This window comes from Narcine bancroftii, chromosome 11, assembly GCF_036971445.1.
Source record: "Narcine bancroftii isolate sNarBan1 chromosome 11, sNarBan1.hap1, whole genome shotgun sequence".
In the NCBI taxonomy this organism is placed as follows: Eukaryota; Metazoa; Chordata; class Chondrichthyes; order Torpediniformes; family Narcinidae; genus Narcine; species Narcine bancroftii.
Window position 1 is genome coordinate 105,226,790 of NC_091479.1, and position 17,922 is coordinate 105,244,711.

At 48.1% G+C, this 17,922-nt stretch overlaps 1 protein-coding gene across 2 annotated transcripts in view; it reads left to right on the forward strand.

The window, feature by feature from the left end:
- The window catches only part of utp20 (UTP20 small subunit processome component), a 108,329-nt gene extending 90,413 nt beyond the window's left edge, over positions 1-17,916 (forward strand). The window contains exons 49-62 of one of the 2 annotated variants that reach the window (XM_069904469.1): positions 61-231; positions 1,503-1,634; positions 6,599-6,709; positions 7,723-7,802; positions 8,346-8,415; positions 9,854-10,036; positions 10,518-10,649; positions 10,851-10,983; positions 11,779-11,975; positions 12,314-12,385; positions 13,593-13,829; positions 14,316-14,442; positions 16,540-16,685; positions 17,652-17,916. In XM_069904469.1, coding sequence (XP_069760570.1) covers positions 61-231; positions 1,503-1,634; positions 6,599-6,709; positions 7,723-7,802; positions 8,346-8,415; positions 9,854-10,036; positions 10,518-10,649; positions 10,851-10,983; positions 11,779-11,975; positions 12,314-12,385; positions 13,593-13,829; positions 14,316-14,442; positions 16,540-16,685; positions 17,652-17,810 — 1,950 coding nt within the window. In that variant the 3' untranslated portion in view covers positions 17,811-17,916. The remainder of the gene's footprint in view (positions 1-60; positions 232-1,502; positions 1,635-6,598; positions 6,710-7,722; positions 7,803-8,345; positions 8,416-9,853; positions 10,037-10,517; positions 10,650-10,850; positions 10,984-11,778; positions 11,976-12,313; positions 12,386-13,592; positions 13,830-14,315; positions 14,443-16,539; positions 16,686-17,651) is intronic. The other variant, XM_069904470.1, reaches the window with a different exon arrangement.
- Positions 17,917-17,922: the final 6 nt, after the last annotated feature.

Here is a 17,922-nt window from a genome sequence, read left to right on the forward strand (position 1 = left end):
ACTCCATGTGTGGCATTGCATCTGTTCCAGCTGCTAACTGGGGTTTCCTTGTGAACGCAGGTGATCACAACGGCCTTGCAGTGCCTCATATGGGTGTTGAAGTTACCATTGAGATCCATGGAGAACCTGGTGGTAGAGCTTACGCAGCATCTCTTTGTGCTGCTCAAGGACTATGCCAGGGCTGGAGCAGCCAGAGGAGAGAACTTTCATCTGGTTGTAAACTGTTTCAAGGTACGTGGTACACCTCAACCCTTGTGCTGTCCTTAATCCTGACAAGGTACGTGTAGTGCACCTCACCCCCTCATGTTGGCCTTTCTTCTGACAATTGTTTTAAACCCATGTCCTCTGCTAATCTCCCAATTCCAGGGCAGTTGGTCAAGGTTGAGGATGACTTCCAGCCTGCTCCATGAGATCAATGTGGGCCTGCAGGCTCTGCCATTGGTGGGTCGGGAGGTCCTTGATGGGCAGATCACTGGATGATTTAGGAGATCACCCCCCTGCCTGTGTTCTATTGTGCATGGATTCACCATTTTCAACCTGAACTGAAATGCTTCTCCACTGTGATTTCCAGGATCCATGGAGATCCTCCACGTTTTCAAGGAGGTGCACATCTTTGAATCTTTTCCTCTGTTCCCCTGTTAATTATTTCCCAAGACAGAGCACAGATTAGCGTGTTTGCTTTGGGAAATGGTGTCAGATTCTTCTCCCTCCTCCCTCTGGGGAAAAGGTTCAAAAGCGTGAAGCACTCACCAACAGACTTAAAGATCACCAGCGCCAGGCTCCTGAGCGAAATTAGCGCCGGGCTCCTGAGCGAACCCCCTCTCTGCCCTTGAGCTGCCTCACTAATGCTTTTCTTTGTAATTGTATATTCCGTCATTATGCTTTTGTTCTTCTACTTTACATGGCTGTATGAATGTTAGAGTTTTCCTGTTAGACTGCTCATGGAAGTCCATAGTGACTGGTCAACTTAAACACATGATGTGTGCTTGCTTGATGGTGCTGGCTGAGTAACCGGGGCCTTGGAGCCTTGGCTGTTGAAGTATTGTAATAAATTCAGTTACAGTTTCACAGCAGCAGGACCATTGGGTCAGGCCCCTCACCGGCTACTGAGTAAAAATCTGTCACTGAGCCATGCAGCCAACCACAATGTCCCACCCACTCATCCCACATGTGTGCGTTTGCTTCTATTGTTAAAACCCCATGAACTCTTTCCTTTTAAGTTTGTAAATGGATAACTGTATTAATGTTAAATAAATGAGTGACATTACTTGTTCCGAAATATTGACTTGAGCTAGCCTGCAGCGGGGCAGCGCAGCTAGCCTGCAGCGGGGCAGCGCAGCTAGCCTGCAGCGGGGCAGCGCAGCTAGCCTGCAGCGGGGCAGCGCAGCTAGCCTGCAGCGGGGCAGCGCAGCTAGCCTGCCACTAGACTTGCCCATGCAGAGAAGGGATGGGTGACCAGTAGGAATTGAATAATTTCCTGCTGTATTCTTATCATTCCACAGGCGATCACCGTTCTGGTGAAAAATGTGACAAGGCACACGTTGACAGAGAAGCAGTTGCAGGTGCTGTTGGGATATGCTGAGGAAGACATTTATGATACATCGCGGCAGGCAGCAGCATTTGGGCTCTTGAAGGTGAGTGAAACCTGCATCAGTTTGTAGCATTTTTGCTCTGGACAAAGTTCCCTTTGTAGATCATACAGGTTCCATTGGGAATTGTTTAAGAGCAGTCTGGTGAATGGATATAAAATGGGGAGTCACGTGACGGAGGAGTGGCTGGTCGGGTGGAACCATCCCTCTCCAGAGAAAAGAAACAAAAAGTGTGAAAAAACAGAGCTCAAGAAACATAAAATACAGGAAGAGAAAGATAAAGTTACAGAGAAGAGACAGAAGATGGCACCCAAAAGAGAAATCATAAGAATAACAGAGAAAAGGGAAGAAGAAAAATCACTGGAGAAGAAAGAAGGCCTTGCCCTCACACTGGAGCAGAGAGCCACCGTGGAGAGGAGCAGCCGATCTCTGGTGTTGTAGAGTCCCCAGAGGATCGGTGTCCTCCTGACCGGTGGACTTCAAGAATGGCTCTCAGAGCCAAGAAGAGGTGGGCAACTGCACCTGCTCGAAGAGTTGCACATGCGCAGTGTGCCAAGTAAAAAAGGTTAACACCGACGGGAAGGGGACTCAGCTGAGGAGCGGCCGGCTGCGGAACAGCCAGCAGAGAGACGCCCAGTATCAGGGCGTTCGGCTGGGGAAATAAATAAGAAAGAAGAAGAGAAAGATAATGAAGGGCTGGAAGAGGGTGAGTGGCAACGGGGCGACCGACAGGGGGACGACCTGCGGCAGGTTCATTTGGGATTAAAGGGTTATTGCTTGTGGGGATTGTTGGGGTATTTCATGTCTTAAGTGTGTTGTCATATATTGAGATTAAAAAGGAAAACTTAAAAAACAGTAATGGAAAAAAGGGATGGAGGTGGTGAAGAGGCAGAAAGGAAGTGAAAATAAAGATATCAGATGGCCACGTTGGACTAAATGACTATAAACATTAATGGAATATATAACCAAGTTTAAGTGTATCCCATTGGGGGAAAAAAAATCACAAAGACAAAAGTTGCAATGTTTGAAAAAACCTGGGACCATATATGGACCATAACAGAAAGAGCAGGCCTCGGACCACTACCACCTAAAATTATAAGAAGATGAACACGATCATATAACCATATAACCACTTACAGCACAGAACAGGCCAGTTCGGCCCTACTAGTCCATGCCGTAGCAAATCCCCACCCTCCTAGTCCCACTGACCAGCACCCGGTCCATACCTCTCCAGTCCTCTCCTCTCCATGTAACGATCCAGTCTTTCCTTAAATGTAACCAATGATCCCGCCTCGACCACGTCTGCCGGAAGCTCATTCCACATCCCCACCACCCTCTGCGTAAAGAAATTTCCCCTCATGTTCCCCTTATAATTTTCCCCCTTCAATCTTAAACCATGTCCTCGAGTTTGAATCTCCCCCACTCTTAATTGAAAAAGCCTATCCACATTTACTCTGTCTGTCCCTTTTAAAATCTTAAACACCTCTATCAAGTCCCCTCTCAATCTTCTACACTCCAGAGAAAAAAGCCCCAGTCTGCACAACCTTTCCCTGGAACTCAAACCTTGAAATCCTGTCAACATTCTCGTGAACCTTCTCTGCACTCTCTCTATTTTGTTTCTATCTTTTCTATAATTTGGTGACCAAAACTGTACACAGTACTCCAAATTTGGCCTCACCAATGCCTTGTACAATTTCATCATATTTAATGTGAATAAGTAGATGATACGTCTTTTTTGTTTGTATCCCTTTTGTAAAAGATATTGTTTTATTGTATTTTGTATGCCCAATATTTACTGTTTTTGGAGGGGGGTGAGAAGGGGGAAGGGAGGGATGGGAGGAAAAAAAGAGAAAATGTCACTGAATAAATAAAGAATTACAAAAAAAAGAGAAGGGATATTAAAGACATTGTCCGTTTTATCCTTCCCAAGTTGGAAGGAGAGGTGAGGGAGGCTAGTGTAGAAATTGCAGGGATCTTGGCAGAAATATTTAAAATGTCCTTTACCTCAGGTGGATTGGAGGGTAGTTCATGTTACGTTGTTTAAAAAAGGCTCCAAAAGTAAACCAAGTAATTACAGGTCAGTAGTGTAGGGTGTTCTGAGAGATCGGATATACAAGTATTTGGCCAGCCAGGGACTGATTAGGGATCTGTGTGGTAGATCATGTTTAACCAATCTTATAGAGATTTTCGAGGAGGTTACCAGGAAAGTTGATAAAGGAAAGGCTGTGGATGTTGTTTACATGAATTTTAGTAAAGCCTTTGACAAGGTCTCATATGGGAGATTAATTCAGAAGGTTCATACACTGGGTATCCATGGAGAGATTGTAAACGGGATTTGAAATTGGCTGAATAGAGAAGAGAGAGTGGAAGTGGATGTTGCTTCTCAGACTGGAGTCCTATGACTAGTGGTGTGCCTCAGGGATCGGTGTTTGTTGTCTATATCAGTGATCTGGATGATAATGTGGGAAATTGGATCAGCAAGTTTGCAGATGACACAGGAGGCGTCGTGGTCAGTGAAGAAGGTTTTCAAAGCTTGCAGAGGGATCTGGACCAACTGGAAAAATGGGCTGAAAAATGGCAGATGGCATTTAATTGTAGACAAGTGTGAGGTGTTGCATTTTGGAAGGACAAACCAAGAAAGGGCACACATGGTAAATGGTCGGGCACTGAGGAGTATGGTGGAACAGGGATCTGGGAATACTGATACATAATTCCCTGAAAGTGGCGTCACAGGTGGATAGGATTGTAAAGAAAATTTTTGGCATCTTGGCCTTCATAAATCAAAGTATTGATTATAGGAGTTGGGATGTTATGGTTAGGTTGTATATGACATTGGTGGGGCCAAATTTGGAGTATTGTGTGCAATCCTGGTCGCCAAGCTACAAGAAGGATATCCATAAGATTAAAAGAGAGCAGAGAAGATTTACTTGGATGTTGCTGGGTCTTCAGGTGTTGAGTTACAGGGAAGGATTAAACATGTTAGGACTTTATTCCTTGGAGTGTAGAAAATGAGGGGAGATTTGATCGAGGTTTACAAGATTGAGAGGTATAAACAGAGTAAATGTGAAGAGGCTCTTTCCACTTAAATTAGGAGAAATAAATACGAGAGGACATGGGTTTAGGGTGAAAGGGGAAAGGATTATGGGGAACTTCTTCACTCAGAGAGTGGTGGGAATGTGGTAAATGCAGGCTCACTCTTTTAAATTTTAAGAATAAATTGGATCGATGCATGGATGGGAGAGATCTGGAGAGTTATAGAATGGGAGCAGGTCAGTGGACTAGCAGTACGATGCTTTGGCACAGACTAGAAAGGTCGAATGGCCTGTTTTCTGTTCTGTAGTGTTCTGTGGATTGGGTGAGAGAGGGAACTACATTCTCCTGGTCTATTGTGGCCAGGTTAGTATCGCAGACAGCCACATAGAAAAGACCTTCAACATGTCAGCTCGGTGCTGACCAAACGCCCAGCCATTCTGATCACAATTTACTTCCATTAATTTTCCACTCCTCCAAGGCACTCCCACTCCCCTGCACACTGGGACAATCTACACCAGCTAATTAACCCACCAGTCCACACGTCTTTGGGATGTGGGAAAGAACTGGAGTACTGGGGGTGGGGGGGGAAATACACACAGTCACGGGAAGAACAGGCAACACCACACAGACAGTGCCGCAGGATTGAACCAAGGTTGACAACAGATTTGGAGGGAGGGAGAGTTGATGCTGTGAATGTAATTGTTTATTATTATTATTTCGGATGTGGAAAAGTAGATGGAACAGTACCATAAATGGATGGGCCCTTCAGCCCATTCTGTCTGTGTGGACAAAGGTGCCGATAGCAGCTGGTCTCGTGTGCCTGCATGTGATCCATATGTACATATCTGTGAAATGCCTGAAATATCGCTGTGATATTGAGATGTCACTGGAACAATGAGCGCTCATCAGCCTGAGGCCAGGAACCCTGAGCAGACCATGAGAAGCTGGAGGGCGCTAGTCAGGCAGCGTCCATAGAGAGGTGGTCAGTCAGCATTTCAGGTTGGGGCTTTTTACCAAGACTAAAGTAAAGAGAAGGTGATAATATGTTCATGAAAGGGAAAAGAAGATGGAGAGGGGCCAGAAGGTGAGGGGCCAGAAGATGTGGAGATAGAATTTATTGTCATACACATTATTCTTATTTGCTGCAGCTGAACAAGGATTTGTAAAGAAAAATTAATAGTAAATGAATTACTGGGCAGTACAGTTAATGCCACGCTACCGTAGTGCCAGAGACCCTGGTTCGAATCCCGTGGTGTCTGTAAGGAGTTTGTACATTCTCTCCGTGACCGCGGGGGTTTTTGCAGGTGATTTTAATTAATTAAAAAAGACAATATATAGATAAAATAGGTGATAAATATTAAGCACAAAAAATAAATGCAGGCAGTCCCTGATCAGTGTCCTTGGGGAGGTTCAAGAGCCTGATGACTATTGAAAAGAAACTGTTCTTGAACCTAGAGGTGCTGGTCCTCAGGCTCCTGAAGGGAGCAATGAGAACCGGTTGTGAGCAGGGTGATGGGGGTCCTTTGTGAAGTTGGCTGCCACCTTAAGGCAGCATCTCACACAGATGTCTACAGTGGATGGGACGCCGGAGCCTGTGGTGGACCTAGCTGTGTTTGCTGCCCGCCTGGAAAACTGCAGGAGAAAGCACACATACCTTCTTGTGTTTTACTGTGATGAAATGTGAGCGGTGGGGAGAGGGGAAGGGCACAAGTAGGTAATGAGATGGGAACAGTGGAAGCAGATGAAGGTGGGGGTTACCTCAAATTAAAAATTCATGAGGTTTAAGGCTGTCCAGGAAGATGTTGTACCACTTGTTTATGTTTGGCCTTGCCCTGGGGATGGGTGAGGCTAAGGACAGGCATTTCTGTGAATGGTGTCGCTAGGTAAGAGGTGCCTTTGCCCAGCCCACCCACCTTTCCATCCCCAACTCCCCACCACAAAGGCTCTGAATAATTGTACTTGCTTTCTCTCCGCAGGCAATCCTATGCAGGAGGCTTCTTGTCCCCGAGATGGGAGAAGTGATGCAGAAAGTGGCCAAGCTGGCCGTGACTGGACAGAGCGAGTCCGTTCGAGTGCAGTGTCGCCAGGTCAGGGTCGATCCCAGTGCTTGAGTTGCATCAGGGTGATGCAAGCTCTGTGTAACGTGCAGTGGTGTGGCTAGGTGCTCGGGTGCACTGGTAAAGTGTTGGCCTCACTACCTCACAAAATGTAACTTGCTGGTTGTCTCTCTTAGTGGTCGGGTGAGACTGGGTAATGAACTGGGATTCACTAGAAGGGTCCTGTTCTGACGACTGGACCCGCCTCCTGGCTTCTCCCCTGGGGGCCCGTATATAACCCTGGTTTCCTCCCTGAACCCCATTCATGAACCCTACCTGTGTTGTAAGCGAATAAAAGCATTAGTTCTCCCTCCAGTCGAGAATGAGCTGTATCATAAAGCTGTCCAGTGCACCTTGGCACAAGTAGGAAAGAGCAAACATAGAGGAGGTGGAGAGACTCGGGCTCAGGAGCATCTGTGGGGCACTATTTCATGACTCGAGGGAACAAAGCCTCTGGTGAGGCGGTTTGGGAGGCAGAAGTCATCGAATCCCTTTGAGTTCCTTGCCCTTCTATTGGATACTGTGTCTGACGATCTTTAATAGCAGGAATCTATCTGAACATGCATCTGAGTGTAATGAATACCAATTCATTCCACCCTCAGATTGACTCTACTCGAGATCTCTAATTGTGAACAGGTGACTTCACTTTGTGGGAGCTGGAGAGGGAGCAAATTCTTGCCTTCCCAGTGAATGGAGGGCTGAGGGCAGTGGTTTACCTCTGCACTCTCCAGCATGTGTGATGATCCACGTCTTCAGTATCTTCAACCCAGGAAGTACAGGGGCATCAAAATCGGGGCTGCCAGGCTGGGAAATAGCTTCTTCCTGCAAGCTGTGAGGTGGATGAATGGTGTAAATCATCCCAAAGTAGTTCTATTTATTTTATATTATATCTTTATAGGTGATTTTATGTGTGTGCACCGTGGCCCGGAGAAACGCTATTTCATTGGGTTGTATATGTATAGTCAGTTGATAAACTTGAGCTAACTGTTCTGTGCTTGCTTTAGGTTTACATGAAGTTTATTCTTGATTATCCCCTGGGAAAGGAACTGAAGACTCACCTCAACTTCATTGTGGCACAGCTTTCGTGAGTTTTGGATGGACTTATGATATTCTTCTCTTAAATCAACCTCATTCTTTGGAATGTTGCTAGGATGATGAATTCCCAACTGGATTGCCTTAAGGGGTTCAGCAGAGACGATGGGCTGAGTAGCCTCATCCTGCAGCATATCAATTATAACCATGGCTGCTCCACGTTTGGAGCCATGGCTGGGTGGGAGGTGGTTTTCCACAGAGTCACAAGAATGTGGGTTCAAGCCCCACTCAGGATACCAACACTGCTTGGTGAGCACCACACTGACAGAGGTGCCATCTCCAGTAAGCACAGCCCCATCTGTACTCTTGGACCAGCAGAACTGGTGCCAGGCCACGGTTTGAAGGAGGACAAATCAGGACGATATTTATCCTTCAATGCATGCCCTGTGTGGTGGCAGACAGCGCCAGGGGTGAAAGTAGCAGAAAACTTGGGAATGCATTTACAGAATCACCCCTTGAGGCTGGGATGGGGGTGACAGCAAAACAAGAAACAGTCAATTCCTTAACTAAATGCTTGATTTTCCTTCACTTTTAGGTACGAACATGAAATAGGAAGAGATTCTGCATTGGAAATGTTGGCACATATATTCCAGACCTTTCCACAGGTGCACACTTTGACCTTTGCTATATAAAGCTCGCCCGTCTCTCCCCCCCCCCATTGCTTGACCTGCTGCATTTCTCCAGCTTTATGTTTTTATTTCTGTGACGAGCCCAGACGACCCCAAAACCCAGCAGCAAGAGACATTCAGCATGACACATGGTCACTTCAACAAACATTGCTTTTAATGATCTTTAAACATGAAAACAGGATCACACTTCAACTTATCACTATTGACTTTTAACCCCCTTCTAATTCTAAGTGCACGTGTGTGGACAAGTTCAGAAAAGTTCTTTGATTCACAGTCCAATCTTGCTTCTCACGTCTCCAAGTTCATTGGTATCAGGCAATTTTTATACTGTGCATAGAATTTAACATTTATGAATCTTCACTAGGCTTTGGTGCTTGAAATTTACCACTCAGGAAGGTTCTTGTTGGTTTTCAGAGAGCGTTTGTTGCTTGTTGGACACAAACTGATCCCTTCTGATCAGCCACTTCAGTGTCTTGCCAAAGAAACTTGCCCCATCAGGGTTTTCCAGATGATAACCTCTTTCTTTCAGGTCACCACAGAGTTAATTTTCTGTTTCCCTTATTTCAAGCGAAACATATACAGCCGGCCAGCTCCTCTTGTATGAACCACAAGGGCTTTGACCAGGCTGAACTAAGAATTCACAACCTGTCTTCAAAATGGGGTTTTCCACAAGCTTTCAAGCTTGTCCTGTTCCAGTCCCAGCTGCTGCTGAACTGTAGAACTGAATTCTCTCCCTCCCTCTCTCTCTCTCCCTCTCTCTCCCTCTCTCTCCCTCTCTCTCTCTCTCTCTCTCTCTCAGAGAAAACAGCCAACTGCACTCAGACAGACTGCAGCTCCGGACCTAATCTTCTGAGTTCCTTTATCTGTTGCTTTCCAAAACAATAACCCATTCCTCCACAGCAGGTCCAATTAACACCTACTTGTGAAGTCCTTATAGGGATTCTTTAAAGTTTGTGCAAAGGCACTTGGAGTCTGGACTGTCCGGCTTAAGCAGAGTTCTGACATTTTAAATGAGATCTGTTTTGAAGTGTTTGTATGTGACCTAGACTAAAAAAACCTGCCACAATTGATCTCCTTTTATAACCTACATACAATATAAAATATAACATAATCTGTCACCCTTCAAACACAGTATCTGCGGATTTTCGTGTTTTACTTCTTTCCACAAGTTCCACAGACTCGTGTCCCTCTGGCCGAAGAAAGAAGGTCTGGGATGATTTGGTTGTCTTGCAGGGGATGGGAATAGAGAGGGTGCTGATGGAATAGAGGGAGAGTGGAAGTACAGTCGTAGGCAGGGACTGGGCACTGTGTTTCTGTCTCCCCTTGCTCCAGGGACACTAGCTGCTATGTCTGCGCACAGCACTGCAGTCCGAGTGTGGAACAAACCTCTGATTTTCTTCTGTTGCTGTCGCAGGATCTGCTGCACCAGCACTGCGTCCTCTTCTTCGTACCTGTGGCCCTGATGATCATAAACGATGACTCCCCAAAGTGCAAGAAGATGGCAGCTCTGGCAGCACAGTCGCTGCTGAGCAAAGTGGACAATGAGCACAAGGACTCCATGTTTGCAATGGTCCTGGCGTGGTTTGAAAGCAAGAAGGTGGGACCCAGTGCCTGAAACAGGTGCAACAGTTCTTCCGGCGCGCAGAAAGTCTCACTCTGCAAGACGTTGCTGCAGAAGTCCCACATCACGCAGCCTCAGAACTGCCTGTGACGTGGGAAGCGTGGCAGCCTGTGAGTGCAGGCAAGATCCCATGCACTAGCCTGCTATTGAACAGATAGTCTGGGCAAGGGTGTAGAAGGGAAGAGCATTAGATTTAGCCTCTCTAATTAGAAAAAGTTCTCCGCTGCAAGTTTTGTAGTTCTGTGCAGCATATAAAATAACTAGATTAAAGCAGGTGTATGGGGATTGTGGGGTGAGGCCAAGTCCCATACAGATCTCGATCACACTGTGGGAGCTGAGGGGGGAGAGGCAGGGTCTGATGTGGCAGGAGGGCAAAGGCTGAGGTGCAGGAGAAGAGTGAGAATTTTAAATATCTGTGGCGAGTGTCTGATGACTGGGGACTCTATGCCTGCTGCAGGTCTCTCATCGTCGATTGGCTGCTCACACCTGTGGCCTCTTCATTGAAGCAGAAGGAGTTTTCTTTGAGAAACGTTTTGCCACCATTCTCCCAATTCTTGAAGCTGAAATTAATCCTGAAAGATTCCAAGAGGTGAGTGCCGTGGGTTGGTGTCACTCTCTCTGTGCTGCTCGATGTTGTGCCACGGGACGTCCGTCAGGAGCCGTCTCATCTGCTCATGAGTTATACAGGTCGTAGACGGGTCCTACTGCCTGGGTCCCTGTACGAAGCCGTTCTAAATAGATTTCTGGTTGCAGTTGCTTGCCTTCCTTTTGACTTCTGTACTTTGTTCAGGTCGAGGGGGAGAAGGAAGAGAAGGCCACTGATCATTTGCTCTTTGGCCTCCTGACGATGACTGTCAAAATGGTGAAGAATTGTAGCTTCATTCAGCTGCTGAAACCAAACACTCTCCTCGCCAACATCTGGGGTAAGTGCCATCATCTCCAACGTACTGGCATGGGAGAAGAGCAAGCAGTGTTGATGGCTACTGCAGGGTCATGCTCTCTCCCCCCCTTTGGGACCACCTCTTAAAGGTGAGTGAGTCTCTGGGCTTGGAATGGGAAGGGTGATACCATCTGTCACTGGGCACATGATTCAGAAAGAAGGATTGGGCAGAGTCGGTGTGGGTGGGAGTCATCGAGCGTGTCTGGGTGGAGGGTCTGTGACCAAGGGAAGCCATAGGGATGGGGTGTGGGGTTCCCAGCTGCTCATAATTGCCTTCGTGATTTGGACAATGGAACAAGGTGTAATATATCCAGCTGTGTCGAAGATACAAAGCTGGGCGGTAGTGTGGTGTGAGCTGGATGCAGGGAGGCATTGGCGAGGCTAAATGAAGGGGTGAGCATGTGGCTAATGGAATATAATGAGGTTTAGCTGCTCTGGTGTGAGATAAAAGTAATGGCTCCATTATTGTCACATAATATTAGACTTAGAATGTAACATACAGTAAGTCAGGCAGAGTCGCCACTTTGTCCAGCACCCCTCACGTGGAGGTGTTGGTATACGCAGGGACTACTGAATGTTAACAGGGCATACAGTACATAGCCCTTGAATGCGTGAGGATTTCAGTGCAAGGCTAAAGGCATCTTGGCTCATCGCCTCACCAGACATCTCATCCTGCTCTATACTGACCCGATCTGTCTGCTCAAATGTCTGTGGGCACGATGCCTTGTGCTGCAGAGGGCATTGGTGTGTGTTGCTGAGTCTGTCCATCTGCTTACAGGTCATCTCCAAGCTCACCTGTGGCACCCACACTCCTGGGTGTGGCTCACTGCAGCCCAACTGTTCGGGAGGCTCTTCGCCTCCCTCCAGCCTGAAGAACTGGTGGCCCAGTGGAAGACAGGCAAGCCCCTGGTCCAAGGGAAGAACATGTCTCAGACACCAGCAGCACAGTTCTTGTGGAAAGAGCTCGATGTAAAGGTACCAGACTCCACGGCCAAATGGTGCAGCCCACCAGTGTCGGCTGCAGTCTAATTGGATGTCCATGAGTGTCAGCATAACCAATCAGGAAAGGGAGGGAGCAGGCTTGGACTTGACTCTAGAGCAAGACTGAGATGGTTAAAAACCATGTTGTCTATGGAATGGGTGGGGGCAGAGCAGCCAAAACCAGGGGCATTGGTGTTACCATGTCACTGAATCCAATAGGTGAGGCACATGAAACATGCACATCTGAAGGATGGTGAGAGGGGCTACTGCCTCGGGCATTGGTTGGTGCACGGAGTATGGATGCCCACACTCTTAATGTGTGTGTCTTGCAGATGAAAGACTTGGCTTTGGCCTTTTGTCGCCAGCTGCAGTCCAAGTTTCTGGATCAGGCGCTGGGTGATCAGGTAAGGAGGATCTGTGCCATCATGGGTGGGAAGCTGGAACCTCCTGCAGTCACTGTACAAACTCTGAAACTTTCAGTGACAATCCTGACAAATGAACCAGTAACATTTCCTCTGAGTGAAACTTGAAAGTCTGAGATGCTGTGATTATAGTAAAACCACAGATGCCAGAGGAACTCAGCCGGTCTCGCGGCCTCCAAAGGAAGGAAAGATATATTCCCAATGTTTCAGGCCTGAGCCCTTCCATGAGACTTCTTCTGGATTATCTTCAAACATTCTTCAGTTCTGCTGTCCACATTTTGTCATCTTAAAGTGTTCTCCTTCAGTATGAGGAAAACGGGACTGAAATCCACTGGTATCGGGGCAAAGGAAAGTCAGTTGGAATTTAATTCAGCCAAGGGTGAAGTGGTGCACTTAGTAAGGCAGAAGAGGCCAAGTGAATGGGAGGGTCATGGAGTGTGTTTTTGAACAGATTGACCCAGGTTTAGAGGGAATGGAAGTGGGGACTGAGTCATGACAGCATTCACAGCATTTGCAGACTCTGTAACACAGTGGCTGTGTTGGTTCACACCTGTAAACCAGCTGGATTAACATGCCCCGGTGAAGAGTGGGGGAGGCCTATTAGAGGGTTAGATAATTATGAGAAGCATTGATGAGGCAAAAATCACACACACAGCAGGATATGTATTTAAGGTGAGACAGGGAGGGGGCAAAGTTAAAGGAGATGTGCAGGGTAAGTTTTATTTAACCCAGAGAGTTGACAGGCTGCCAGGGGTAGTGGTGGAAACAGAAACAGTTTTCCGAGTCTGGTTTTATACCCAAACACCAGCTGGTTCCTACTGGTGTTTGTACTGCAGCTTACCCATGGACTCAGGCCAGGGTGGATATTATGAAAGGTTAAAAATGGCCAGAGTCTGAAGGGTTAAAGCAGTTTCTAGGCCAAGAATGGAGGAACATGGATCACGTCGGGGTAAGGAGGGGTGTGGGGGTGCAGGGGACATGCAAGGGTGGGGGGACGAGCATCACGTACCAGCCACAGAGTTTTTGTTTAATTTGAGCATTGGGTTCAGCACAGACACACGGCTGAAGGGCCTGTCCCTGCGATAGGGGGGTGATGGGTGGGGGCGCCGGTCCCTGCGACAAGCCAAGAGGCCTGTGGTCTGGGCTTGGTTCACTTCTTGGAATATCACAAAGCTGTTGTTGCAAACAGGTTGTGAAGAATTTGGTGTTTGTGATGAAAATCATCTACCTCCTGCAACCTGCCGGTCAGGGGGAGGAGGAGGAGGAGGAGGAGGAAGAGGAGGGTGAGGAGCCGAGGGCTGGCGCTGGAACTCGAGCTGCTACTGTCTCGTCTGAATGCAAGAAAGCAGATCCAATGTGGCTGATACGGAAGCTCTGCGTTGTGGCCAAGAGAGAAGCTGCCCAGACCCCAAAGATTCCTCTGAGGGTGCGTATCTGTCATGACCACCGGTATTTTCATCAGATCCAAGCCGAATTTTTTTTTAAGCAGACTCACTGCAGAGGCTACCACCACGCACCCAGTCTGTGCCATCTGATCTGATGGAATTCCTGACTGTCCCTGGCAACATTCACCCCGGTTCCCAAAGATCTAGCTACTTCTTGTAGAGAAGAGTTCCAAGGACTCGAAAGAAGATTCTCATCTGATCTTGTAATTCTAATTCCATTCCTCTCCCCCCCCCCCCCACAAGATTCTGCCACTCACCCACACACCGGTGACCAATTAATCTACAAACCCAATGTGGGAAGGAAGAACCGGGTATCCCAGGTAGTCAAGGGGGAACGTGCAAACTCCGGTCAGATGGTGTCAGAAGCCAGGGGTGAAGCTGGGGCTGTAATGCAGTGCCCCACACTGCTGATGTGTGCAACCCTTGCAGAATGTTTCTAACCCTCTCTCTCGATGTTTCCTCTCCAGCGGACCTGCATCTTTAAGTTCCTTGGCGCAGTTGCTGTGGATCTGGGAAAAGACAGAGTGAAGCCTTTTCTCGCATTGATTATCGCACCTCTGTACCGAGAATTGAACAGTACATACGCAGAACAAGGTGAGCTTCTGGCCCCGAATTACACTCATTCATAAAAACACCACCAGTGGCCAACATCTGGATGGAAGGTCCCAGCGAACCCCATTGGGGGAGGGTTATAGGTGCAAGAAGCAGGTCATGACTTGAGATAATCAGCACGGAGAGGGGCCAGTCAGTCCATCATACCCATTAGGGTCCTGCAAAATGAGTATTAGAAGAGCAAAACCTTTGGTCCAATTGCTCTCTCTCTGCCCCACGCTATCTCCTCAGTCAGCATGTCCTGCTCTCTGCACTCCAGAGTTCCTGGAGAAGGAAGATCCCAGCTGCTAGTGGACACTGAGTCAGCCTGGGGGCTGTTGCTCAGAGGATGGGGAACATTCAATGCTGGTGGTTTAAAGCATTGAGTCAGAAGGTCTCCCTCCGAAGATGTGGATGAGAGCCCAGGCTGGGGGAGCCCTACATCATCAGTTGTCCAGCACAGAAGCAGTCCCTTCAGCCCACCATATCCATATTGACCTCTCTGTTCATAGAGTGTAGAAATAACTGCACCATACAAGCCCTTCAGCCCATGATGTAAAACTACTCCATGACAATCCAACCTTTCCCTATCTCACACCCAGAGCTTTCTATTTCCTACATCCATATGCCCATCCAAGTGTCCCTATTGTTCCAGCCTCCACCATCACCCCCAGTAATGCATTCCACTCTGTGTTCAAAATATAAACTTACCTCTTACATCTCACCTAACCTTCCCTCCCTCACCTTAAACAGATGTCCTCTGGCATTGACCGTTGCTGCCCTGGGGAAAAGGTGCTGGCTATCCATCCTATCTATGCCCTCATTATCTTGCATACCTCTTCAGTTAACCCCACATCTGCACTAATCTCATTTGCCTCCATTATTCCCATGTCCGATGCCTTGCCTGTGTAAGTGCCTCTTGAACCAAGTGATTGTAACTGAGCCATCGCCTCTGGCAGTGAGTTCTCCACCACACTCCATCCTGATGAAGGGTTCTGTCCTTTTTCTCCTGCGGATGCTGCTCGACCTGCAGATTTAAAAAAATTTGACTATCTGAGCCTGTCATAAACTGATAAACTTCTATCGTGTCACCTCACAGCCTTGTTCACTCTAGGGAACTCAGTCCCAGCCCCTCCCCATAACACAGGTCCTCCAATTGGGCAACATTCCTTTATTGTCTAATAAAAATTGGAATATTACACAAAATTGCTTTTGTCTGCTGTAAGGCGGATAGATTCACCACTGGCAGAGATCGCCTGGTGTCCCTCACAGTCAGAGAAAGAAAAGCAAAAGAGATTCTCTTCCCCCCCCCCCCCCCCGCCAAAAAACCCAAAGCCACCGAGTGTCAGCAGCTCAAGCTCCAGATCTGAACCTCTTCAGTGCCCTCAGCACCTCCTCGCATCCCGGTTCTGATACCTGGTTCCCCTTCAGCTAGCAGTCTGCAGCCTGGTGTGAATTTCACCAAAGTTGCCTGAACCTGTGTGGGTTCCTCACCTCAAGTTGTCTGTGTGTACCTCGGCCACAGAGCTCCTCACTGGTCCGCTGACGTGGTCACCAAGCCGTGGATCGTCTCCTCTGTTTTCTGGTGCCCTGTGCCAGCCCTTTACCTCTCCAGAGTTGGCAACTCCTTTTAAATTTAAAAAAAACCCCATTGACTCCTTTAACAGGCTGCTTAAAGCTTGTGCTGGGCCAACATCAATTGGACTAGGCGGTTGGACCCTGTGGAGGAGCACTGTCTCTCCATTCCCTGCTCTCCCAGGTCCGCACCAGTGGCAACACCTGCCGTAACAGCAGCTTCAGCAAGGCTGCCATTTTCAGTTCAGGTGAGTCTCTTCTGCCTCCTCTCCAGCGCATCTACATCCTTGTCACAGACTTCCAGCTTTCAGATGAGACATGAACCCTGGCCTGTGCTTCCTCAAGTGGGAGAAAATGCTCCACCAGAGGTGCTTTGTGGCCCTCCAATGATGCGAAAGGTGCTACAGAAATGCGCTTCCTCTTGCAGTTAATTTCATTGGTTGTTGGGCTTGTGGAGACCCGATACTGCCATGAATACCAGCAGTTTGGTCTTCAACACAAGCTGACCTCTCCGTTCCCTTTCAGACCCGACACTGAAGAACCTTTCCCAGGAGATCATTGAGGTACTGAAGAGACTGGTGGGGCTGGAGACCTTCTCCTTGACCTTTGCAGCAGTCCAGCGGCAGACCACTGAGAAAAGGAGCATGAGGAAGAGACAGAAGGCCATTCAGGTGGGACAACCCCCTCGCCGCCGACCCTGAGGCAACACGAGACCATTCAGCCCATCGGTTCCATGCCAGATTCCAGATGAGCAATGGTCTCTTGTTTTCCCCCATCTTCTCTTCCTGTGACTTGCGTGCCCAGCGGTTGTACATATTGATCTCAATCAAAATCTAAATAACGTGGCATACCTACCCAGATTAGGATCTCCAGTCGTGCCAAATGCAGACGATATAGATCATATTTTTTCAGAGATTGGAGTATAGATTATCTTATCACTGTCCTTCATGGTGATTACAGTGGCCAGTTATGGCACAGAGGGAGACAGGTCCTTCAGCCCACAGAGCCCATCTGGCCATAAGCCACCTATTCACACTGATCTCATTCTCCCCACGTTTCCATCAACTAACTGATTGGAAGAAATTTACAGTGACCACTTCTTAACCCACCAACCCACACTTTTCTGAGACGTGGGAGGAAACTGGAGCACTTGGGGGTGGGGGGGAATCTACTCAGTCACAGGGGGAACATGCAAACTCCACATAGACAGCACCTGAGGTTGGGATTGACCCCAGGGCTCTCTAACCATGAGGCAGCCACACGACCTGCCGTGACATCCCCCCGCATGCGGTCACAGGAAATGTGCAAACTCCACACGCAGCACCAAAGATCGGGATCGATCGGGGTCTCTGGCACTAAGGCAGCAATGCTATCCACTGCATCAGGACCCCACGCCAGTCACGGGGGAGCATGCAAACTCCATGAACACGGCTCTAGAGGATGGGATCGAAGCTGTGAGACAGCAGCCCTATCCCTTGTGCCACAATCAAGAGGGGACGCACAAGTTCCTGGCAGGCGTGCCCTCAGTCCTGTCCGCATGCTGCACAGCTTCCCTGGCATGGCCTTGTTACGTCCGGTTGCTGCTTTGTGTGAGAGTAGAGCGTGTGTTGACCTTCTTCACCTTTTGATTGGAACAGACCGTGGCCAACCCAGACATTGCTGCAAGGAAAAAGTTTAAAAAGCACAAAAATAAAGTTGAAGCAAAGAAGCGGAAAATGGACGTCCTTCGCCCCATCCACAAGGCAAAGAGACCCAGGAGTAGCAGTCTGAAGGACTTGGCCATCGTTCAGCACTAGGGAGGCATCTGCGTTTTAGGCAGACCACTCCTCCACAGGAATCCTCTGATCAAAGCTGATCTATGTCTGCAGTCCCTGTAATTGGCTTTCCAGGCCAATTTATCCAAGGCCA